The 24,467-nt window shown below is 42.5% G+C and overlaps 3 protein-coding genes across 5 annotated transcripts; all 3 read left to right on the top strand.

The window, feature by feature from the left end:
• The first annotated feature begins 442 nt into the window (after positions 1-442).
• On the top strand, positions 443-7,433 carry chrnd (cholinergic receptor, nicotinic, delta (muscle)). The gene is made up of 12 exons (XM_066709801.1): positions 443-657; positions 1,574-1,719; positions 2,153-2,197; positions 2,395-2,504; positions 2,883-3,038; positions 3,318-3,433; positions 3,783-3,983; positions 4,544-4,655; positions 4,748-4,862; positions 6,395-6,605; positions 6,715-6,833; positions 7,090-7,433. Exons 1-12 carry the CDS (start codon positions 600-602, stop codon positions 7,270-7,272), a joined length of 1,572 nt encoding a protein of 523 aa, XP_066565898.1. The 5' UTR covers positions 443-599; the 3' UTR covers positions 7,273-7,433.
• A 3,200-nt stretch (positions 7,434-10,633) lies between these two features.
• chrng (cholinergic receptor, nicotinic, gamma) lies at positions 10,634-18,234 on the top strand. Of its 2 annotated transcripts, XM_066709799.1 has the most exons (12): positions 10,634-10,734; positions 11,561-11,700; positions 12,017-12,061; positions 12,294-12,403; positions 12,668-12,823; positions 12,991-13,088; positions 13,258-13,458; positions 15,132-15,246; positions 15,601-15,715; positions 16,148-16,361; positions 16,704-16,837; positions 17,044-18,234. In XM_066709799.1, the coding sequence occupies exons 1-12, from the start codon at positions 10,683-10,685 to the stop codon at positions 17,206-17,208; spliced, it is 1,545 nt and encodes a 514-aa protein (XP_066565896.1). In that variant the 5' UTR covers positions 10,634-10,682; the 3' UTR covers positions 17,209-18,234. The 2 variants fall into 2 exon arrangements, with proteins under 2 accessions (XP_066565896.1, XP_066565897.1); XM_066709800.1 differs by lacking the exon at positions 12,668-12,823.
• Positions 18,235-18,676: 442 nt separating this feature from the next.
• Positions 18,677-24,179, top strand: LOC136753565 (phospholipid scramblase family member 5). 2 transcript variants are annotated; one of them, XM_066709794.1, is made up of 8 exons: positions 18,677-18,804; positions 20,653-21,031; positions 21,212-21,286; positions 21,615-21,807; positions 22,686-22,797; positions 23,087-23,186; positions 23,273-23,331; positions 23,755-24,179. In XM_066709794.1, exons 2-8 carry the CDS (start codon positions 20,656-20,658, stop codon positions 23,779-23,781), a joined length of 942 nt encoding a protein of 313 aa, XP_066565891.1. In that variant the 5' UTR covers positions 18,677-18,804; positions 20,653-20,655; the 3' UTR covers positions 23,782-24,179. The 2 variants fall into 2 exon arrangements, with proteins under 2 accessions (XP_066565891.1, XP_066565890.1); XM_066709793.1 differs by lacking the exon at positions 18,677-18,804 and having other exon boundaries at positions 20,346-21,031.
• Positions 24,180-24,467: the final 288 nt, after the last annotated feature.

Here is a 24,467-nt window from a genome sequence, read left to right as displayed (position 1 = left end):
TGTCGCCTTAAAGTGTAGAGACACTTTTACGGTTAAGAGTTTGTCTGCTAGGTTTAGTACGTTTCCCTAACATTTTGTGTTTGGTTTGTGAGAGAATCACTTAAGCTGGTTTCAGAAATAACTGATTGACTCAGAAAAAGGTAACCAAGTAGCCACTGAGCCCGTGTTTCTGCCGATATCTTGTTAATCCAAGAACGTCGCCAAGCCACTTTTTTGAGATCCTATAAAATCCCAATCAACAAAATATTTGTCCCCAAGCATCCACAGTATTCTGCCTCAAGAAGTCAAGAAGGGCCATTTCAACAAACCGTCACTTGACTGTATCTTCCTGTCAGTCTCAACCCCCTCCTCCCTTGAACTGCTCGTTATCCTGTCCTTTACAACCTCCCCCTTCTCTCTCTCTCTCTCTCTCTCTCTCTCTCTCTCTCTCTCTCTGAGTAGGAAGAAACAGATCGCATATCTATTTATTCTCTCATGTGACACCTGCTTCCTTCAGTCAGAGCAGCGTGGGTTTCAGCAGCCCTGTCCTTCAGTTATCCAACGCACACAGAGCCAACCAGAGCCACTGGGAAACTGTCGTGGAGTGCCGGAGACCAGCCATGCCAGCTCTTTACCTGCCCGTGTCTCTGATGCTTCTCCTGACTCTGTACACATCAGGTAGGTCTGGGCTGGAGGACTCCTGGGTTGTTGTGGTGAATTTGATTGATAGCACTCTTCAGCCAAGCCAGAGAAACAAGTAGGAATTATGTCATAGAATGTCTATAAGCCTGACTTATAGCCAGCAGTCAGTTTCAAGTATGTTTTGTTTTGGGTCAGTTTTAAATGCATTTATGGTTTCATAGTTTGTATTTGTATTTTGTTTAATTGTAAATGTATTTGTTTGAGTTTGTTTTGTTTTTGTTGTGGCAGGACTGATACTAGCATGGTTTAAGTGGAAGTCAAGTTTACACACTCTCTTACTATCATCTAAAAGGCGTTTTGTTGCCGACAGTGTTGTATGATCTTTGGTAAACAATGCCTGTTAAAACGCAACCAGGCCTTTTTTTCTTTTTAGAAAATGTCTATTTTTGAGTTTATTTCTTCAGCCTGACTCGTGGCTATAAAGTGTTTTGCTATGTCTGAAGTATTGGCTTTGGCAATACATTGGAGGGATTTATAAACCTTGAATCGAAACTGCACCAAAGCTGGGATTGAGACTTTGACCCACACACTAAAAGGCGTCTTCTTCTACTCCTCACTGGAGCCACTGTGATAAACAGGTGTGTAGTTTGCTGTTAGTGGGCGGGTCAAAGCTTTGATTTAATGTGTCTCAAACCCCCTTTGTTGTTGCTGAACATATAAAGCTTTGTAACCTCTTCACATGTCACACCTTTCAATAAGTGACATATTCTGGTTGCTCTTTCTTTCTGCAACAATGTGTCATATTTGCTAGAATACAGGAATATAAAGGAAGCTGTACAAGACCCAGACTGCATTCAACATTTCTTTACAAAATGTCTGTGTTGCTTTCATTTAGGCTAGTCACTCATTGTGTGAGAACTATCTCATGGCTTTTGCTGCATCTGTCTTTTAGCCTCCTGGGCTCGAAATCAAGAGGAGCGCCTCATCAACCACTTGTTCAAGGAGCGTGCTTACAACAAGGAGCTGCGGCCGGTCAAAAACAAAGACGATGTTGTGGATGTCTACCTGGCTCTCACGCTCTCCAACCTCATCTCTCTCGTACGTTGGCCTCTAGTCAGGCTCTCTAAGACCAGAGATACACATAGCATGGAACCCCTGCCAATCACAAGTTCCCATTGCAGTACAATCATTTGTTTTGTTTGAGAATGCATGTTTTCGCTAATGCACAACCAGCCACCAGCCACTGTGTTTTTAAATCTTGCAATTGGCAGGTGGGTCCTCGTTTTGATGTGGTGCTGGGCCTGTCTTTAATTACTCCATGTTGATCTTCTCTAACAAATACACAGCTCCGTTGTGCGAGTGCATGCATGTCTGCTACACACCTTCCTCAACACATTCCTTGTGTTTAATGGCATTTGAAACACGGCTGATGTTTATGATTGAATTGTTACAGGAACGTCTTTAAACAAAGTGTTGCAATTTGACCTGGATACGGTTCAGTCAGTTACCAATTCCTGTGACTGTTTTCCAGAAAGAAGTAGACGAGACCCTTCTCTCAAATGTATGGATGGATCATGTAAGTGTGGATTTCGAAATAACCTGAAGTTTCTGTACTCCCTTTTGGATGAGCAAAAGTCAGTCTCAAATTCTCTTTTTTTACTTGTGGAAGAAAAAAAACTGGAAATAAAATAAATCAATACAATGTATGTGCTTAGTTTTATAAAGGCTATAGGTTTGCGTACTTAATTGTCCCCTGCTCCCTGTGTCATAAAGGGTTGGTATGATCACAGGCTGTCGTGGAACGCCAGTCTGTTTGACGACATCGAAGTCCTGCACCTGCCTTCCCAGCTCGTGTGGCTCCCAGAGATTGTCTTGGAGAATAAGCAAGTATTCCCTGTACATAATGAAGGAAGATGTTATATGGAGGCCCTTCTGTACTGGGATGATTGATTGAATTAGTCTTTGATATTTTTCATAGGAGTGGCTCTAATAAAGTAAACTTGAAGTCTGGACTAAACCAGGTTGTGAGGATGTGGCAATTTGCTCACGGGTTTAAACAAGATTTGCCGTCCAGCCAAGAAGATTGTTTCGGAATTGAGATGAGAAGCTGAGATCTTTTTGGATACACACAAGACAACCGACTAACTTTGCTTCACATTTTTGAGTAGGCAGTTCATTTGGCAACCGCTACTGGTTTGCAATCGCTTTCTGTGATGATGCGTCTGATCAATAATCTGAAGAAACATATTTTCCCTCTGCAGCAATGACGCCCAGTTTCAGGTGGCCTACTACTGTAACGTCCTGGTCTATCCTGATGGATTCGTGTACTGGCTTCCCCCCGCAATCTATCGCAGTTCCTGTGCCATCAATGTGAACTTTTTCCCCTTCGACTGGCAGAACTGCACTCTGAAGTTCAGGTGAGACGCAGGAGGGAGGAGAGCGCAGGGAGATCTTTCAGAAGCTGGGTTACTAATGTTGAATCCACGTGTCTCAAGTTATGACTGTGGAAACACCTTAAAAAATGCAGACATATTCAAATGCATATGAGGTCTGAGATCCACTGACAATGCAGAATACAGATAATACATTGAAAATAAGGTTAATATAATTTGGGGTGGAACTGTTTTTTAAGAAGTTAAGAAGAGTGTGAGATAGCAGTGGCTTTACTTTGCCCTGTCCTTGTCTGTCCCTTTTAGGTCCCTGACTTACAATGCCAAGGAGATTAGTATGCACCTGAAAGTGGATACAGACCTGGAAACAAACAGGAATTTCCCAGTCGAGTGGATTATCATTGACCCTGCTGGGTTTACAGGTAAATGCAGCTCTTTATTTTGATCCTCCTTATTTCAGTTCAGTTTTTCATTGACGTGGAAAGAACTCAAATTTCACACAGGCATGTGGCACTAAAGTATTTGGCTCGTTTAACATCAGGAATGTAAGCAGAGAAGCTTGAAGTTCCTTCCTTAAGGCCTAGCTCACTACCAGCTCACAGGCTCCTGGTCAAGCAAAGATTTCAATAACTATAACTGTCCATTTGGATTTCTGGCCACACTCAAGGAGAAGCCCTTGAGTCTTATGAAGTGGATGGCAGTTATTTTGCTGATAAGCCTTCGTTTCATTTTGAAAGACATCGCTGAATTAATTTTTTTTCCTCTGTGTAGAAAATGGTGAGTGGGAGATCATCCACAAACCCGCCAGGAAGAACATTCACAAGGAGGTTCCCCTGGACAGCAACAAACACCAAGACATCACCTTCTACCTCATCATCAAGCGCAAGCCTCTCTTCTACATCATCAACATCATCATTCCTTGCATCCTCATCTCCTTCATGGCTTCCCTCGTCTACTACCTCCCAGCAGACAGTGAGTACGCCCGACGGCTCCAGTTGGCTGATGGGAAATGTCCCTCCTACCAAAAGATCTCCCTGTGCAGAGAGGGACCTGTGAGAGTGAAAAGAACAAATCAGAATTCATCACTAGACAAATATCTAGCTGTTTAAATCTAAATGTGTCAAAGATAAATATCTTCCAAACACTAAAGAACTAAGTGTACAATATGACTTCAAGAATTTATGTTTATTCCATTCATAATTTTGAAGGTTTTCAAATAAGTGTTTCCTCTTTATATTGCTTGCATAAAATATATAAATAGAATAGTCCAGTCACCCTTAGTAAGATCTGTAAAGGATGTAATGCTTAGCAATGAAAACCTGAGCATCTTTATCCGGTCTAGTTTTTCTCACACCTTCAGTCGCAGGGCTCTGCTTACCAGTTTAGTTGGATACTAAAATGTAAAAACATAGAGAGTCAGAGGATCTTCATGGCCGGGACTCACCATACAGGCCGCGTCTATTTCCGTTGCTCAAAGCTCGGTGTCTGCGTCTGCCGTCACGTTGTTATTCAGTGCCTGTATTGCTGTGCAGGTGGGGAGAAGATGACCCTGTCTATCTCCGTGCTCCTCGCTCAGTCTGTCTTTCTGCTTCTGGTGTCTCAGCGTCTACCCGAGACATCCCTCGCCATCCCCCTCATTGTTAGGTAGGCGCCCACTTTTCTCCGCCAGGGCAGATTGTAATGATAAATCTCAGGCCAGTCATTGAATTATTTTGTGGTTTCCTCATCCTCCACAGGTATCTCATGTTCATCATGGTGCTGGTCACGGTGGTGGTGCTGAACTGTGTGGTCGTGCTCAATCTGCACTTCCGGACGCCCAGCACTCATGTCATGTCTAAATGGACCAAAAAGGTAAGCTAGTCACTACTCAGGTCAGAAGGTAGAATGATACATACATCAAATTATATACATCAGCATCATTGGACTAATTCTTAATCCAGAAGCACAAGTGGTGCAACAGGAACTGCAATGACATCATATCCTCCGCAATGTTTACGTTGCGTCCCTTACACAGTGTCTCCGTGAGGACAAGGTAAAGCCTTCCACCAATAGAGCAACAGTCCCCTAATCTATGGAATACGTTTCCAACCCAGTCCAACAGTGTAAATTTAGGTAGGGACGGTCGGGACATGTCCCCAACAATAGTCAGGGAACGTTGAACGTCCCTGTGATAAATCTGAAACATCAAGTAATTTTATCCATTCTATCCAAATTGTTAACTCTATCCAGATCGTGAACTCTACTGCCTGAAAACCAAAAAGCTAATTTGATTGTCTTCGGCTTTAGGTTCTGAAGCCGGGACGCAGTGAATGATCCAATAGCGTATTGCTCCCGACTTCACCTGTGAGTGCAGCAGAGTTATTAAAGAGAGAGAAAAAAAGTCCTGGCGCTTTAAATGTAATGGCACCCTGGGATTTGTAGGTGTTTGGAGATCCTTACTTTTGGTTTGGGGTGCCATCAGCAGATAAGAGAACTTCAAATCCCATAATGCATCACTTATCAGGGACCACGTCGAGAGTGTATTTTTAATCACTGAGACACGAACGTGTGTGAGGACTCGAGAGGAAAAGGTAATTAACCGTGTTTAAAATAAATAAAACCCAGTCATTCTTAAATGGTGTATATTGTGCCTGTTTAAAACACAATAATACATTTAATCAGTTTAATATTTACTTGTTAGTTAACTCACTATCTCGAACAGGCTGAATAAACGCACTATATTATATAGGCTAGGCCTTTTTTGATTGATAAGTAAATTTAAAAAGTGGCGGCGGTGGCAGATATTTTTGAGAGATATCAATACTCTTTTCTCACTGACATAAAAAAAAACTAAGTGTAGATCAGGCATCCTAGATCATCAGTATTATCGATCATCACGCTCATCAAACAAGGCCCCCAGCAGGGCGAGAGTCTGCTACAGTGACCTACACTCAGAGTTTAGAAACAAAATGATCTATGAAGTGGTGTGTGCCATTTAATATTGACTTTATATATGTTAAGTAGTGTCTTGGATGACAAGTAGCATATTCAGAGCATGACTGGCTTAGAAATCCCACTCTGAAATGTCACAAGAAACAAGCATGTAATGGGTGTTTTAAAAAATAAAAATAAAATAAAACATCTTCCCGGACCCCCCAGCAACCATGACTCCACCCCCCAAATATTGTCCCCCCACCAATGTTCAAACCAAACCTGCACCCCTGGTTATTTGTAATGAAACAGGTCTGTCTTTCAATCTGCTTTGCAACTCAATGCAAGCAACGCAAGCAACGCAAGGCAGGAGAAATTAGCTTATTCCCAGAAAGAGAAGAGAGTGTTTCAGCAGGAAGGACAGGGTCTTCTGTGGTGAGAAAGTATGTGACTCTCCTCTCCTCCCTGCTCAGTTCTTCCTGGAGAGGCTGCCGCGGATCCTGCACATGTCACAGCCGGCGGAGAGTGAGGCAAGCTGGGAGGGGGCCCTGCAGCGGCGCTCCAGCTCCGTCGGGTACATCGCCAAGGCGGACGAGTACTACAGCGTCAAGTCCCGCAGCGAACTGATGTTCGAGAAGCAGTCCGAGAGGCACGGGATGACCGCCAGGGCCACTCCGGCCGCAGGTCAGCCGAGAAATATTTCAAAAGCAGAAGAATTGATATCGCTTGTTCTGCTGCAGCAATCAGGGGTTTGAAAGCACAGCCTGCTAACTGAGTCTTCATTCCTTTTCAGTTTACAAATCGAACACAGAGGGCGAAGTCGCCGATCAGCTGTACGCCGAAATCAAACCCGCGGTGACCGGTGCCAATTACATCGTCAAGCACATGCGGGAGAAAAACGACTACAATGAGGTGAGTTTGACCCGGAGCAGCCCTCCCTGAATGTGGAGGAAAACTCTTCACAGAGATCTGGAAATGCTGCTCTGGTTTGATGTGGTCGATGCCTTTCATGATTCTGAAGTCTTGACTCAAGTCCCCACGTAGTCTCCTCTGTGTTTGACCGTGTTTGATATGTTTGACCTTGACTCTGCGTTTGTGAGATGGTTGTCCCGCACAATGGCGGTCGGTAACCTTGTCTCTCCCTGTCGCGATCCTGCCCTCCCCTCAGGAGAAGGACAACTGGAGTGGCATTGCCCGGACGGTGGACCGGCTGTGTTTCTTCGTCGTGACCCCCATCATGACCCTCGGGACCATGTTCATATTCCTGTCTGGGATTTACAACCACCCGCCTCCTCTGCCCTTCGAGGATGATGCGTACAATTACCTGGAGGAGAACAAGCGCTACATTTGAGGGCCTGCCTTCCGCTCCTCCACACATCCATCCCTCTCTCCCTCTTGGATAGGATTCCTGAATTTTACCCAAATTACCAACACAGGAAGTGTGGCTCAACCAAACCCCCCTATAAGGCATGCTCTGTGTCTGATGTAATAATAAAGCTTGACTTTCTTTTATCACTATTTTGTTGACTTTTTGTTTCTGGCAGCCTTGGCAGTGCCCACATCCAGACCCTGAGCAATCCTTTAGTCTCTCTTAACTAACGCATTCATTACCTTTTGCAGGACAAGCGCACACACTGCTTTAAGTGGTGCTAGTCATTCTGCAAACATCGAATCAATAAATAAATCTAAGAGAAAATAAGGGTGATATCTGCCAAACATACAAGATTTTAAAAGCGTGACAAAGAGAACTAAACGAAGGGAATAGAAAACTAAAATCTTGGACCTCGTGCATGCGGTGTATTTTGTTTTAGCTTTCCTCTAGGGTGCTTTCTTTTGTTTAATTTAAGGCGTTGGCCAAAACAAGCAGCTCAACCTCCAATAAGCGTTCGTTCCACTCAAAGCAGATACAGAACAAACACAACAAAATGTTCTCGTAGTTTCAAAACTAAGTGTCGACTTGAAATTCAAAATCATAAACAGTAATATTGCGATACAATTGTACCTCCACGCGTTTAAATATGAATATAAAACAAGGCGGTTTCTTTCAATTTCTATTTACTATGGTCTTAGATATCCCATTCAGTATTGTATCCTATCAGGTTTAGCCGTACAAATGTAGTTTATCTCGCTCAGATTTATTTTCACAGAAGTTGTCCCTCACTGTATTTAAATGTGTTGTTAACCTGATGGGTCTTACCTTAACTCGAAGGGGCCCGTGGGGTTTGGTGCTATGCAATCTGATTCACTCTGATTGTACCAGTAAATTACCTGATGAAGGGAGGAAATGAAATACCACACCACACCGCCATCTAGTGGGAAAGAAAGCAGGTACGACCAATTTTACACTGCTGCTCCGAATACCAACGTTGGGAGGAAACACATGATATTGTATTGTTTCAAAAATGGAAAGAGTTTACTGAAGTGGCAGAAGGTGGTAAGTAGAGTTGTGTTGAATCTTGGGATATCTGTGTCACACTGTTACACAAAACATTTTGACAAAAGAAAATTCCATAATGAAAACATTGTAAATCACACTTTCAAAATTACATTTCCTTTAAACATTTTATTCCAATAAAATATAAATTTGTCTGTTTTTCCTCCTTGCTGTATAGGCTATAATGCTACAGCTCCATCTGGCACACAACACCTGTGCTCTCAACTGGCAATAGAGATCCAAGTGTGAGAGTCTGTCCCTACATTGTTTTATCTTTCCTGACTGCCTCTTCTCAAATAAGTTAGATATGATCGAGAATATCTGTTTAAATAAAAAATATATTGTGAGGTATTTTACAGTTGATGGTCTAAAAGTGCATTTGATTCAGTTGCTTATAACATATCCTGGGGCCTGGATAGGTGTTTAAACTTATCTAGCCAATGAAACAATTAGACCAATTTAGTAATCAAGGACTCGATTGCAATGAAAACCAGCATACTGGTCCATTTTTGGCATACCATTCAGGGAAAATGAAGGTTGTTCTCTCTCTCTCTCTCTCTCTCTCTCTCTCTCTCTCTCTCTCTCTATGATTGTAGCAAGTGCAAAAAAATTCCAAACAAATTCCATAAAGGCAGCTGTCTCTGTGCCAACAAGGCTAGAAGCTACTTTGTTATTGGCTGTGTGCATTGTGTACATTGAGAAATCCCTGCATAATGAGATTCATGAGAAACTCTGAGAGTGGTACACTTGGTTCTGGAGGTTTCTGTTATACCTGACATGTATTCTCCTTGATGAAGGATTTCTAATTGATTGATGGACCCGTGTTAAAATCATTTTTAGCTCTTAAATGTCTGGAGAGTTCAGAGAACAATTGAAGTAATTGGAGAACAAACACCATTTTATTCTGGCCTTGGGTGTCTGTCTGTGTGGTTTGCACGTGTCCCCGACAGCCTGGGGTTTTAGGGGGCTCCAATTTCTTCCCACATGACAGAGACATGCTGCTTGGGTTGGCTGGGTTCTGTGTCCAGCAGTCGTGTGTGCTGCTCTGCAATAGACTGGGGTCCCATCCAAGATGTTTAGGCTGCGATCCTGAACTGGAAGAAGTGCTTATTGAAAATGCATGTGCAAATATATGTAGATTTCCCTAATTGGCCCTTTCCATAACTGGCCTTTGAAACTTAGCAAACATTGCCTCTCATCTCCTGCTATGATTTGTCCCTCAATCCCCGTAGCTGTTCCTGTGTGTCGCTCAGTTGCTGTCCGCTTAAAGGCAGTTATAGATAGAAGTTGGCAACACTGAGGCAGCTGCTTGGACACATCCCTCCACAAACTGTCCGCCTCATAGCATCTGCAGTTGCATTACGGGAACACAGGCCACAGACGTGGTAATATTATCCCCCTGTGCAGCATAAAGACAGGATTGTATTTTTTAATGAAGTGCACCTGTCTGAAGAAACTGGAACATACTGTGAACATGTACTTTTGAATTGTTCCTTAACTTGAAACAGAACAATGTAGACGTTCTGCTTTTCTCTGATTCAGATCTGTCTGAAAACCTTGGCCTGAAAAACTCTTTCTCAGATTCCCAGTAATAGCTGTGGGTAAGAATTAGGTTAAGCCCGGGTTATGGTTGTAATGCTATTTATAACGACAATGTTGATATTGTCGTTCCTATGTGTATTTGCTCACTGCTAAAGTATTCAGCATCAGCAGTATTGCATTTTCTGTTTAATATATTTTAAATTCTTTGCAGAAGGTGCCTTGTTAACTAGTGTCCTTGTAACAATTTAAGTAATCACCCAATTGTGTGAGTAATCATACCAAATTTGTCTAACATAATCCAACACCATATACACAAAAATCATGATTTAAAACACACACACACACAACACACATTGCCTCACTTAAGTATATTATTTAGATAACAGAAACTGCTGTTTTACACACAGAATTAACAAATACTCATGCCAAACAATTATAGACTAATTAGACTTTAGTACCATTTACGCACGGTATAGGAAGCACAGTTGTTTGACTGTTTTGAAAGACCACCTTCAGGTGATACACAAAAAAAAAAGTCCCAGCCTCTGTCTTTCATTTCCAGTTACCCCTCCCTCCCATCTCATTCCTGCGACAGCTGAAAATGCAACGGAGGCCAGCTGGGCGAGGCACTAACCACACGCCTGGCCTCCCAAAAATAACCTCCCGACCGCAGGACAAAGGCCGCTGTGCCCCGTCTCCCCCCAGCCAGGTGCTCCCTCTCAGACCAACGGGCAGAACAAGGAGGCACACAATTACTAGACGCATTCGCACCGGGTCAGGCAGCGATGAAGGTCCCACTGCTGTCCCTCCTGGCATTGCTGAGCTGCTTCCCCACAGGTGAGGGACGTTTCCATGTTCTTGCACAGCTTGGATTGATGCTTAACCACCACTGAGTTTTATTCTAGTATTTTATTTAGAAAGGAACTTTGGTGTGTACTCACAGTGTTTCTTTCCGCAAGTGAGCTAAATTTGTAGGAGCTCAGTTTCTGTACGAAAACATCTGTCTGTTATGCTATCAGCTTCTCCATCTTCATTAACATGAATTGGTTCTTTAGGAAACAGACTTGCATTACTTTTTTAAGTGGGGCAACAAATGCTGTTCTGGCCAAGTGTGTAATGTGTGAATGCATATTGTAATACTCTCACATTAACACAGTTGTCCAGATTGACACTGTACTGCATTTTATTTGGTTCTCTGTTTAAGGCAATGTTAGGAGTATTTAATTGAATAGCATATCAAAAAAGTACATTTAGTACATTTCCATCACACATTCCTGCATAGGTTTTGCGTGTATTTGAAGGAAATTTAAATTACAATAATTAAAAAAGTGAAGGATGCTCTTTCTTTTCATGCTTTACAATATTTACGCTAAATTTTAAATGTTTTAAAATTATATCATGAGTTAATCATTTAGAAATATGTTGATGCTTTATTTATGTTCTATTCAAAGTAACATGGATCTGCGTGTTTTTGTGTTGCTATTTTTCATCCTAGTTATCATAAAATATGTTTTCTTTACATAAGAATCATATCTTTACCTTGCATTACAAGCATTTGACTTGCTTGCTCTCCGTTATACAATATCATGCCATAACATATTGTGGTTTGATCTGATGTTCAAAATCCATTCTTGTTTTTTTGTCATTGCTGGTTTTCCTTCAGGCCTACTGTGTCGAAACCAGGAAGAGAGGCTGCTGAAGGACATGATGACAGGCTACAACAAGAACATCCGCCCCGTGGAGAAGGACGGGGACGTCACCCAGGTCACACTGAAACTGACCCTCACTAACCTCGTCTCACTGGTGAGCAGCGATCCCAACATCGCCCCAGTGCCTAACAAACCTTCATCAGAAATGTCCTGGTGTTGTTTAGTGATCGGCACACGTTATAAAGCAAGGTTGAAACTCCACAATATGGCGCCACGGCTAGAAGCATGATCTACAATCTTTTATAAACGTTGTGCTAATAGTCTCTACATGTTTCTTTCAGCACAACTGGAAGCAAACTGCATCTGACTGCTTATATTTTGCGTGCTTTAAACTAACACTTCAACCTAAAAGTGTCTGCAGGAAGGGAACACGCCCGGACATTCATGTTGTATTTTTTCTTCATCTGCAGAATGAACGAGAAGAGGCTCTCATGACCAACGTCTGGATCGAAATGGTAACAAGAAAAGGAATACGAAGGGATATTGTTTGTGAAATATCAGAATGAATCCTACCATCCTTGGCAAGGGTTAACATTGATATTATTGCGACACAGCTTACGGGCCAAGGCTATGATGATCTCAGGGACCAGAAACCAAGTAGAAGTTGGTCTGGTCTCGATTCAGTTCAGTTCAGTTTGGCCTTGGACCTTCTGCTCTATTAATGAAGTTTCCCCCCCCTGCCCCCAGCAATGGTGTGACTATCGGCTGAAATGGAACACCTCTCTGTACGACGGCATCGACATCATCAGAGTCCCCTCCAAAAGCATCTGGCTGCCCGACATCGTGCTGGAGAACAAGTGAGTGGAGGCTGGTACTCATGTTTCAGTCGGTCTGTAGTCGCTCCTATTTATTAGAAGTTTAACACTGTACAATCACATTTTAACATATATTTCTATCAACTGTTAGGAGCCATGTGTTATAGATAGAAGATTGAGGTAGAGACAGGGTCATAGTTTTCAATATAAAGACATATATATGTATCTGTTAATTAAGAGGGGTTGTAGAGCTTAGCTGTGCTGATGTAAATTTAGATGGTTGTGCTCTTGTCTTGTGCCTGGCAGCGTTGATGGCAAATTTGAGATCACTCTTTACACCAACGCCCTCATTGACTCCTCCGGTTGCATCTACTGGCTTCCGCCTGCCATCTACCGCAGTGCCTGCTCCATCAAAGTCACTTACTTCCCCTTTGACTGGCAGAACTGTTCCATGGTTTTTCGGTGAGTGGAACCCATACATTTGCAACGCCTAAACCTGACCCTGCGTTACTAATCGAAGGTTGAAACAGGTTGTCTTTATTTTTGAAGGTGTTTTCTTTCTGTGTGGCAACAATATGCTTCTGTACATTTAGCATTGTTCTTTTTATTTATGTTTTACCTCATTTAAGCTCGCAAACGTACAGCGCCAATGAGATTGACCTTGTCTTGACAAACGAAGAAGGTCGGACCGTTGAATGGATCGTGATCGACCCAGAAGCCTTCACAGGTAGGAAACAAAATTGGGAGGTTGCCATTGTCCAGCAACCCCTGCGGCTTCTCAGGTGGAACCCTGTAGCTTCTCAAGTTTGGGGTGATAAGAAGCTCGGTGTACATAAATTGCTCCTTTATGTTCGAAAGCACCCCTTCAGACTTTGCCCATTGTGTTTCTCTTGTAGAGAACGGGGAATGGGCGATCAAGCACAGACCAGCCAAGAAGCTCATCAACAGCCACTACAGCAAGGACGACCTCGAGTACCAGGAGGTGATCTTCTTCCTCATCATCCAGAGGAAGCCACTCTTCTACATCATCAACATGATCGTGCCTTGTGTGCTCATCTCTTCCCTGGGGCTTCTGGTCTACTTCCTGCCTGCTAAAGGTGAGGACTTTCAGCCTTCAGAGAAAGTGCTGAAGGTCCCAGCTGATGTTTCATGTCAATATGAACTTTATAGTTATAATTTATGGGGCGATTTATGTGTTTATTAACTATTTACTATAAGGTTACACTTCAAAAGTCATCGTATTTGGTATCTATATCCATTAGTAGTATTTTGCCATTTTTAACAGCAAAACTACCTGGTTAGTAACAGTTCTTAGAAATAAAATTTTAAGCAAATAATAAACTACTCAATACTCAATACTCAAAATAAATATGGGTATTGACATATTTATTACATGTTTGTTAATACTTAATAAGTGCCCATTGATTACTGTATAAATATGTATATATATATACACTCACCTAAAGGATTATTAGGAACACCTGTTCAATTTCTCATTAATGCAATTATCTAACCAACCAATCACATGGCAGTTGCTTCAATGCATTTAGGGGTGTGGTCCTGGTCAAGACAATCTCCTGAACTCCAAACTGAATGTCTGAATGGGAAAGAAAGGTGATTTAAGCAATTTTGAGCGTGGCATGGTTGTTGGTGCCAGACGGGCCGGTCTGAGTATTTCACAATCTGCTCAGTTACTGGGATTTTCACGCACAACCATTTCTAGGGTTTACAAAGAATGGTGTGAAAAGGGAAAAACATCCAGTATGCGGCAGTCCTGTGGGCGAAAAATGCCTTGTTGATGCTAGAGGTCAGAGGAGAATGGGCCGACTGATTCAAGCTGATAGAAGAGCAACTTTGCCTGAAATAACCACTTGTTACAACCGAGGTATGCAGCAAAGCATTTGTGAAGCCACAACACGTACAACCTTGAGGCGGATGGGCTACAACAGCAGAAGACCCCACCGGGTACCACTCATCTCCACTACAAATAGGAAAAAGAGGCTACAATTTGCACAAGCTCACCAAAATTGGACAGTTGAAGACTGGAAAAATGTTGCCTGGTCTGATGAGTCTCGATTTCTGTGGAGACATTCAGATGGTAGAGTCAGAATTTGGCGTAAACAGAATGAGAACATGGATCCATCATGCCTTGTTACCACTGTGCAGGCTGGTGGTGGTGGTGTAATGGTGTGGGGGATGTTTTCTTGGCACAATTTAGGCCCCTTAGTGCCAATTGGTCATCGTTTAAATGCCACGGCCTACCTGAGCATTGTTTCTGACCATGTCCATCCCTTTATGACCACCATGTACCCATCCTCTGATGGCTACTTCCAGCAGGATAATGCACCATGTCACAAAGGTCGAATCATTTCAAATTGGTTTCTTGAACATGACAATGAGTTCACTGTACTAAACTGGCCCCCACAGTCACCAGATCTCAACCCAATAGAGCATCTTTGGGATGTGGTGGAACGGGAGCTTCGTGCCCTGGATGTGCATCCCACAAATCTCCATCAACTGCAAGATGCTATCCTATCAATATGGGCCAACATTTCTAAAGAATGCTTTCAGCACCTTGTTGAATCAATGCCACGTAGAATTAAGGCAGTTCTGAAGGCGAAAGGGGGTCAAACACAGTATTAGTATGGTGTTCCTAATAATCCTTTAGGTGAGTGTGTATATATATATATATTTCAGATGTCAGTCTTTGCTCTGTACTGCTAACCATCTGCACAGTAGAACTTGACCAAAGCCTTTATGATTCTTCTAGCGGGCGGGCAGAAGTGTACGATGTCTATCTCCATCCTCCTTGCACAGACTGTATTCCTCTTCCTCATCGCCCAGAAGGTACCTGAGACCTCCCAGGCTGTGCCCCTCATTGGGAAGTAAGGACTTCTCTTTTCATCATTTTGTGAAATTCATGTTGTTGTTGTTTTTCTTCCTTTCAACTGTTTAACAATACACCGTGTCCTCGAAACAGTGCCTTATGTTTAAACAGAGAGGTCACAAACCAGCAAGATTGATAGGTCACTGCCAGTTCTGACTGAAATGGACAACAAATGGCCTTAATGGAACTAAAGCTTAGATTTGTCCTGAGTCTTTATACAGTAGTGTTTTTAATGATTGCTACGGCCATTCTAAATGTAAGGAGAATCCATAGTCCAAACGCTTAACTAATTTCATTCAGAGATGTTTTGTTCAGTGCAGTTTTATGAAGTTTGCCTGTTCTCTTGTCCCAGGTTTCTGATGTTTGCAATGACAGTGACCACCATCGTGGTGATGAACTGCGTCATTGTGCTCAATGTGTCTCTCCGGACACCCAGCACCCACATCATGACCAATGATGTCAGACAGGTACAGGATTTCAGAGACGTCGATCTTGAGCAAACCCAGACTACACGACATTCTAACTTCTGGGCATTTAGTTTAAGCAAAGTCATTTACCTAAAGCTGTCATTTTAATATTCTGCATTTGCCTGTTAATGTATTCTTGCTCATCAGTTACACATCAGTTACTCATCAGCTACACATCAGTGACTGGGGGACACAACATGACTCATCAGTAATTCTGTGTTCTCTTTTTCACTATACATATTATTTTCTGCGTGGAATAACTGCTCTGGTATAAACAGCATCCCAGTCTCATATTGTGATAGCTCAAGATCCACTACACCTTACCTCAGCAGCGTGACCTTGTGGCTTCAGGGTCAAGAGCTTCATAGAGACTTCTACCTTCTAGTTTACCAAGTAGGGGCTGCTTCTGTGACATGCTATGCTCTTCCCCAGATCCTCCTGAATTTCGTGCCACGTCTCCTGAGAATGCAGATGAGTCTCTGGTCCCCAAAGGATGCCCAGCCATGCCCGACCTCTCGGCGCCGGAGCTCCCTGGGCTTGATCGCCAAGGCGGACGAGTACGTGCTGAAGACGGCGCGCACCGAGCTCATGTTCAGACAGCAGATCGCAAGAGAGGGGCTCATGAAGTCTGTGCTGCAGAAGATCCGTGGGTATTCCCTGTCAGGCACTGGGGGGCAAAGACTGTATGAGCTTAATGCCCACTGGAAAATAATGGAAGGGAATAACGAATAGCATGAAAGAACAACAATAAATCACAGGAGAATTGACACCACCTCATTAATAACTGGAGTTCTCCAGTTTCGATTACATATCAACATTTTCTTCTCAGCTCTCAGTACACATTATAGATGGGGTATCGGGTAATATGATCTACTGGATTTACATTCTGGAACCAAACAATGCCCAGTATTAAATATTTTACATTCCCATTTAAATATCTCCTCATCAGGACTGCCTCACCAGATGTCTGTTTTGTTCTTGCCCACAGAAAATGGTCTGGAGGGGGGCACAGTTCAAGACCTAAGCAACAGCCTGGCACAAGCCAGCCCGGAGGTGCGCCAGTGTGTGGCATCCTGTAACCATATTGCCACCAGTATCCAGAAGCAAAATGACTTCCAGAACGTGAGTCAACCAAAAAAACTCTACGGCTAGAGACTATAACTATCTTTGTTATAGTCAGATAGGATTGTAGTTCAAGTTCGTTTGTGATTCTTTGCTTCAAGGCAGGGAATCAAAGACAGAAAACCATCATTTTGTTTAATTTGCGGTTACTCTTTCTACATATTTTCAAGGTGTATTATTGTGTTTTACTTTCTGATTGTTCGCAGGAGAATGAAGAATGGTTCCTCGTGGGCAGAGTGGTTGACAGGGTGTGTTTCTTGGTGATGGCATTGCTTTTTGCCCTCTCTACTGTCGGCATATTCCTCATGGGACACTTTAACCAAGCGCCTTCCACACCCTTCCCTGGAGATCCCAATAGATACCTGCCTTAGAGCCAAGGAAAGGAAAGCAACTTCGCCAGACCTCCACTGTGGAGAATACAAAACCGCAGGAGCTGGGGTCAGCACTATATTGGTATTGGCCCCTCGGAGGTACGATTGTTACCGATCTAAGGAGCTGAGGTCTATGAGTGGGAAAAAGTGGAGGACACGGACTTCATTAACCAAACAATTTCAAAAGGAGACTTGAGCACTACTACCACTTCCCACTGCTCTCTGTAGGGTCTGTGTGGACACTGGATAAATCCAGGGAGAAAGATCCAAGTACATTTAAACTTGTTGACCCTATATATGATACACTTTTTTGAAAGGAAAAAAAAACAATCTTTATAGTTAGAAGGTCATAAGCAATCTTCTTAAAAAGGGGGTTGTTTAATTAAAAGACTGGACAGTACTGTGTTCTTACCAGATGATGCCTAGGATTTTGAAGGGTATTTGGGGCTTGTCTATGGCCAGACAGATGTGATCCTTTAAATGACTACGTCTTGTATTTACGTGGAGAAGGTCAATGGCATTTTGATGAAGAAGCTCTAGCCGCTTTACAACAGGTGGCGGAGTGCCAGTGTTAACACAAGCCCCCCTACTGGGCGATGTTAAGTGAACAATTAAGGCAAGCCATTTCCTTTCAGGGAAACTCATTTACTTACTGTTTGTTAAGTAAATGTTTCCCGACAGCTTGAGCGCTGGGATTGACGGTTCTTCAGATGCCTGAAGGCTGTGGCTGGATACACTGGTGCTCAGTGACTGAACCACAAAGGCTTGCTTTTGCCCAGCACAAGGTTATGTGGACGGGGACACACAATGAAACAGCAGTGCTAGAAAATTGTCTTCTCCCCTGAAGCCTGATTCATATAGAGTCTTCTTTTATAGATGTGTCATTTCTACGCTTGTAAAAAATGAATACAAGATAATATATCCGATTAATTACTAACAGATTATTATTAATACTTGTGCTTCTGCTACTTATACGATGTGTGATTGTTCAAAGTGCTATGTAGAAGTTTTATGGTTTTCCAATGTTTAATAAAAAATATAAATCGAAAACAAGCATGCATACACGTTTATATGTGACTTATTTTGCATCCTGAGCAATACTTAAAATACATCATAACATAGTCTGGTAGTTTATGACATCACAGAACTCTTTGATAGATTAAATTAATATTAATAATGGTAATAATAATACCCTTAATCTATGCTAAAGCTAAATGTAGTCATCCCTACCAAAGTGCCAAGTTTTATCTCTCCTGCACAAACCCATGCAATTGCCTGTCCTGCTCATATATCGATCTGTCTGGAAAGGGTAGATTTAGGGGTGAAACCTCCTCCTTTTCACAAGAGGAGGATCCCAATTCCATGGGTGAGCGCTGCCTTTATCTCCCAACAATGGCCAGATCCGGCTGGTTGGGATGGAAACAAGGGAGTAAAACAGAGGCAGAGACATCAGTGACTGAGGGACACGACAGGACTCATCAGCGCTGGGAGATCTGAGCTGTGCATCTGTGCCGGGTCCACTTCGCCTGCACAGGTCTGCAAGATAAGAGAACTTCAGGACTCCGGTTAATTACAAAGCAGCTCAAATCGTGTGAGGTAAGAGTTTAATTTTCATCAGGATATTTATCTGAGCTCTGGCAATAAATCATCTGTGTTTATATCTGCTTTTTTCTTACTTTCGTATTCATGTTTTCTTTTATAGCTCTCACCAAAGCCTTGAGTTAACTCTTAATAGTTTTAAGGTTATTTCTGTGAAGGTGTTGCTTGTACCTTTGGAGTTAAAACCCTTACCAACTGTTATTCCATATATGTGACTTGATGGCGTTTTTTAGTTCACGTTTGTTGCCCCTACTAATGAAAAGTCAGGATCAACTACATTTATGATTGTGAAGTGGGTTGAATATTACAACCAAACTCGGATTTTGTATTTATTTTTACTTATTAAGAAAATGACTGCAAGTATTGTTCAGAGCATTCAAAATGCATATGATGATGCTAAACATGGTTGTGGCGTGTTGACATTTCTCACATTACAAAGGAAGATCTGGGTGTTTTCAAAATAGGGACACTGGACATTTACACTCATTCTCTGAAAGGTGTAAACATGGTATGGTAACTTCCAAATGTCCCACTGGGATGTATTATATTGAAGAACTGAGCTGCCATTAGATATGAGTTGATTGTTTTACTTTTTCCTGGAAACACTTTATCACATTTGTCCTCAGGTTATGATCAGCGTATGATTTGTAACAGACACAGTATTTTATCCCTATGAGTGGCTGTGAATTAAAATGATTTCAAGGAAAAAAATGGCTGAGCTGTAGATGTATTTTTCTTCCATTAGGAGGGCATTGTATCCTGCGTGTGTGTTTTGGCATCACTCCTCACGGGAAGCTCAATTAGATCAGTGGCAATCAGCCTGCACTGCTGACAGCTCTTTGCCCCAACTTGCCTTTGCTACGGCCACGACTAGGATTGAACGCCACACAACCACAGGTCTTTATTAAAAGCAAGAGTGTTTCTACTTGTGGGGTCGTGACTAACAGAGAGCAAGTCCCCTCCCCCAAGCAAACACAAAATAATATTATAATTAAGTCTGATGTCTTGTATCCAAGGTTACTCACGTGCTTCAAGAATCACTAGCATACAATGTTTTGCACACACACAATATTACAAGGGTCGCACTATTTCAGTGGACAGATTAGATTAGACTTTACATGATGTGTTACTATTGTTATCATTACATAACATTATTATTAAATCAGTAACACTTTAGTTTAGATCATTCATTTATACCTAAATAATAACCAAGCAAACAGTTTTAAATATAGATGAGAAGAACTGACCCTTAACATGCATCATTATTAGAGACCAATTATTAAAAGGTTTTATTATCCAACAAAAATGTTCCAGGTGATACAAATTCTAAAGCCAAACCCTAAAGCTCTGTGCTAGGAATGGGCCAACGCAATTGATATGTAACTGTCTAAATGCTTTCGGACACACAAAAACAGACTAAATAGAAGTCAAAAACAGTGATGGGAAGACATCAAGCTTGGATGCACGGGGTGGGTTTGGCCTAGTGGGTTGACTGGTTGACTGTATTCTTCCAGTTGCAGAATTGATCCCATGTGTGATTGGAGCCCTATGGACATGTCTAAAGCAGTGTATACAATAGGCGAATCAAAATTATTACAACCTACCATTTATGTTAGTTTGCTTGTCAAGTGTGGAGATCACGTAGGGCAGGGATTCCCAAACCGGTCCCGGAGCACCCTCTACACTGCCGGTTTTTGTTCCAACCGAGCTCTTAATTACATAATTGAGCCTTATTGTTAGGTTGGAACAAAATCCATCAGGATCAGTTTGGGAATCCCTGACGCAGAGGAAGTGGGAGAGGGTGTGATGCTGGGCATGCGGTCAGATCTGCTGATGTCATTTCAGGGGATGTCGGCCGTGACGGCCCAGCCGGTTCCCTTCAGGCTGCTGGAGAGAGAGAGGCACATCGAGTCTCTGTTCAGGGCCTTCCGTGGAGGACAGCCCCGGCACAGTGGTATCAGTCGCTCCCTGGGGCATGGGGTCTCTCCCAGGCTCACGGGCTCCGAAGACCATGGCCGGGGACAGGAACGTGACAGGAAAGCCAGTCGGGCAGGGGCGGGAGGGGTGGCTGCTCTGGAGCTACGGTACCTGAAGGAGACGGAGCTGCAGGCTGGCCTCTCTGCGGCATCAGAACCAGAGGGTGCTGGAGGTCCCAGTGGACAAGGCCTGGAGCTGCTGGAGAGAGTGAGCCAGCTCTGCATCACTGCCAGGCCGGAGCTGCAAGGTGAGAAGGATTCTGAGTTGTAGAAAAAACTAGAAGAACAGAGGAAATGTTCCAAACAAGAACGATACAAAAGTTGGCAATAATTACCGTCTTCAAGTGACTCTGGCCAAGTGTTATTCAACAGACATGCTTACGATTGTCTTTGAGAGGTCTGAGTGGAGGGATCTTCTTGATTCACAGGTCCACAGTGTGAGCCCGGGAGGTCCTACAGCATCTCCTCAAGATCCCTGAGTCAGTTGTATGTAGCTGTTGAAGGTGACATTTAATTACTTTCTTTTTTTAGTTTTCCTGTATAATTTAAGGAATTCCCCTCATCCTGTTATCCTGTGTGTCAAGCCAGTGGGAAGGACAGGTCAGGTACTTGATCACAATGCTTTGTAAAACTCATCAGTGGCTTTAGCTGTGGAAACTAGATCCACGATCTTCTCTTTGACGTATACAGAGTTGAAAAATCCATTCAGTTCCATTTAATTTAAAGATGTTTTCCAGTACGGTGGTTGACGTTCACCATCAAATCTCTTTGCTATCTATCTGGTGCCTTTGGTTTTGTCTCCGGTTCAATCTCTCTCTCTCCGTCCCTCAGAGAGCACATGCCTCTGTCTCCAGTGCTGCGGTCCCGCCCGGTCATGCTCTCTCCGGGGCTACAACAGACAGGCCCAGGAGGTCTTCCTGTTCGAGAGGCCCCTGAGAGTGGATGCCTGCTGTCTAGGCTGCTGTCTGATGGAAATGAGGGCCTTCACGGCGGACCAGCAGCTGATTGGCACCGTGTGCCAAAGGTAAAGAAGGACCAATTAGTTGACAGCAAATTCACACGCAGTTGAGCTTTTAAGACTGCGTGTGAATTTGCTGTCAACTGATTGGTCTCCTCTTAACGATGTCACTGCACTGCATCACACCAATCAAGCCTTAGGGAATTCATTCCCGTCCCCTACCCTGCTGTTTTTTTGTTCCAACTGCGCTTTCAATTACTGTATTACAAATCGGGTGCTTAATTGAACCCTAATTTAACTAATAATGTGCCTAATCTGAGATCTAACTTATTTTAAACGGTTATAGATTTCATGTTAAGTATGAAAACTTGTTTTAAAAAGTCAAAGAAAGCAAATTAGTTAGTCTGAGGGTTCGATTAAGTAAATGAGAGCTCAGCTGGAACAGAAACCACCAGGGCAGGGGGTCCTTCAGGAGCAGGGTTGAGTATCAGTTCCCTAGGGTGTACAGGCCTCCCTCGCTGGTTAAATTGTGCCCCCAAAGTCTTCTGAATCCTTTTATATAGAATGCATGTAATAGTTGTTCAGACTCTGTGAGAGCGATGCAATGCAAATACAGCTTTTATTGAACCTGCAGTTAACAAATCTTTCCTTTCCATACAGAACAAAACGTAGTGCAGAATACTTATAATATTTAATGAATAATACAAATAAAATCCCCAGGTTGACACTGGTATTTCTTGAACTTTTATTGGCATTATGCCAGCTAAGGATACAATAATAAATCTTATCATGTAAAGTGTATAAGTAGATATGACACTACTGACTTTCAATTCATTAAAAGTATCAATTAATACTCTCCTCATATATTAAGATGTTTCTTAAACCCCTAACGTATATTAAGATGTTTCTTAAACCCCTAACGATGGTATTGAACCTCTGTGCAGATGGAGCATGTTCACCCCTCTCCTGGAAATCCGTGACTCTGATGGGACTTCCCCCATCCGAATCCAGGGCCCCTGCTGTCCCTGCCGCTGCTATTCCAACCAGGAGTTTCAGGTAATCCCTTCATTGAATCACAATTCTGTGAGGGGTGTTTTCCGACTGTACGCAAAGAGTGGCAGTAGATGGGCTCTTGACAATAAAAGTTGTTTGTAGTTTTAATATATCTTCGTATTACCACACAACACCCTCTGCATATCACATGACGTCTGGAACAATACATGACTGGTCAATGAAAGCTTGTCCCAATGTATATGGTACTACAGTGTAAATGTAACTTCTCATACAACCTTGTTGTTAATATATATGGGCGCGCATCATGCCTAATGATTTTGAAAATGCCCAGGTGGTGTCCAAAATTGGAGACAAGCTGGGCAAGATATGGAAAAAATGGCCTGGTTTCAATGAAGACTACAACATGGACCATGAATACTTTGGGATAGATGGTGAGCGATACTTTTATTTTACTCAGTGAGCAAGTATCCTGTACTCTATTACACCATTACAAAAACTCCCATTCCTCTCTCTTTAGTGCCTCTGGAAATGAGTCCCAAAACTAAAGTGCTGGTGCTGGCTGCTGCTTTCTTGTTGGTAAGCTCATCACACACATAAAACCAATGCAAATAGGAAAATACGATCACCTGGGGTTTCTGTCTGATTCTTTCGTGTTTGTTTGTTTTAGTCAGTATGTTGTGTACATAAGGGAGGGTTTATGGATTGGGTTTCTTGAAAGCCATTCTTAGAGGGACCAATGATTGAGTTAATGCCAAGTCATCTTCCTGGTGCCAAACAAAATCACCCTTCCTTAAATCATTGTGGCTGAAATTCCTTTGTAAAGCAGAACATAGAAGAGTTTCCTCAGAAATAAACCATTTACAGCTCACAATTATGTATTTTATACTAGATATTATAAAGACGATGTAGGTGCATCTGTGTATTTGGACTGGGAATACTGACTTGGTGTCTACTTTCTTTGATCCACACATCCCTTATGCATTGACCCATATTCAACAGAACCACATGTTCTTTGAGATGAGCTGAACAAAGGAAACCCAGGCGGCTTCACAGTGAGAGCTTCACGAGGAGGAGCGATCCCAGCGTACCGGCTGTGTGACTTTTCATACCAATCACGGACACGTCAACCAGAGCACCTGATGAGAGATGGATCCTACTGGTTTTGTTTTGACTCTCAGCTGAACATGTAGAGAACACTTTTTTGGGGCAGATGATGCTGTTTTACAAGGTGACAAATCCAGGGTTTGCAACAAAGAAAATAGCATGCTTTGAACAAAAGGCACCACATACTTAAGGACATAGAAGTGGATATATATACACACACACACACACTACATCTAAAAAGACTAGATGTGTTTGTGCTCCTGAGAATTATAAATAAATTAACTTTCTTTATTCAGACATACGATGAACCTTACCAGTATGCAATAATTTTCTTTCTTAAAAATAAACATTTCTTTACTTTGTTCACCGTTGAATCTTGTCACTAATCCCATAAATGTTTAAGTATGTTGGTAGGCAATGCCGCTAATTACTTATCCATCTAACTATTTCAGATCTTAAAACAGTTAAGAAAAACTAAAATCGAGTAAATACTTACATGAAGGGGTTAAATTATTCAGTTCAATCAGAACCAGTTTATACAGGGAATCCGACAGACGGCTTGGTCACATTAAACTTTCCCAATGACCAAGCCCTGCATTATCAAATAC

The sequence above is a fragment of the Amia ocellicauda genome, chromosome 7 (assembly GCF_036373705.1).
Source record: "Amia ocellicauda isolate fAmiCal2 chromosome 7, fAmiCal2.hap1, whole genome shotgun sequence".
In the NCBI taxonomy this organism is placed as follows: domain Eukaryota; kingdom Metazoa; phylum Chordata; class Actinopteri; order Amiiformes; family Amiidae; genus Amia; species Amia ocellicauda.
This window is presented reverse-complemented; position numbering and strand designations above follow the sequence as displayed.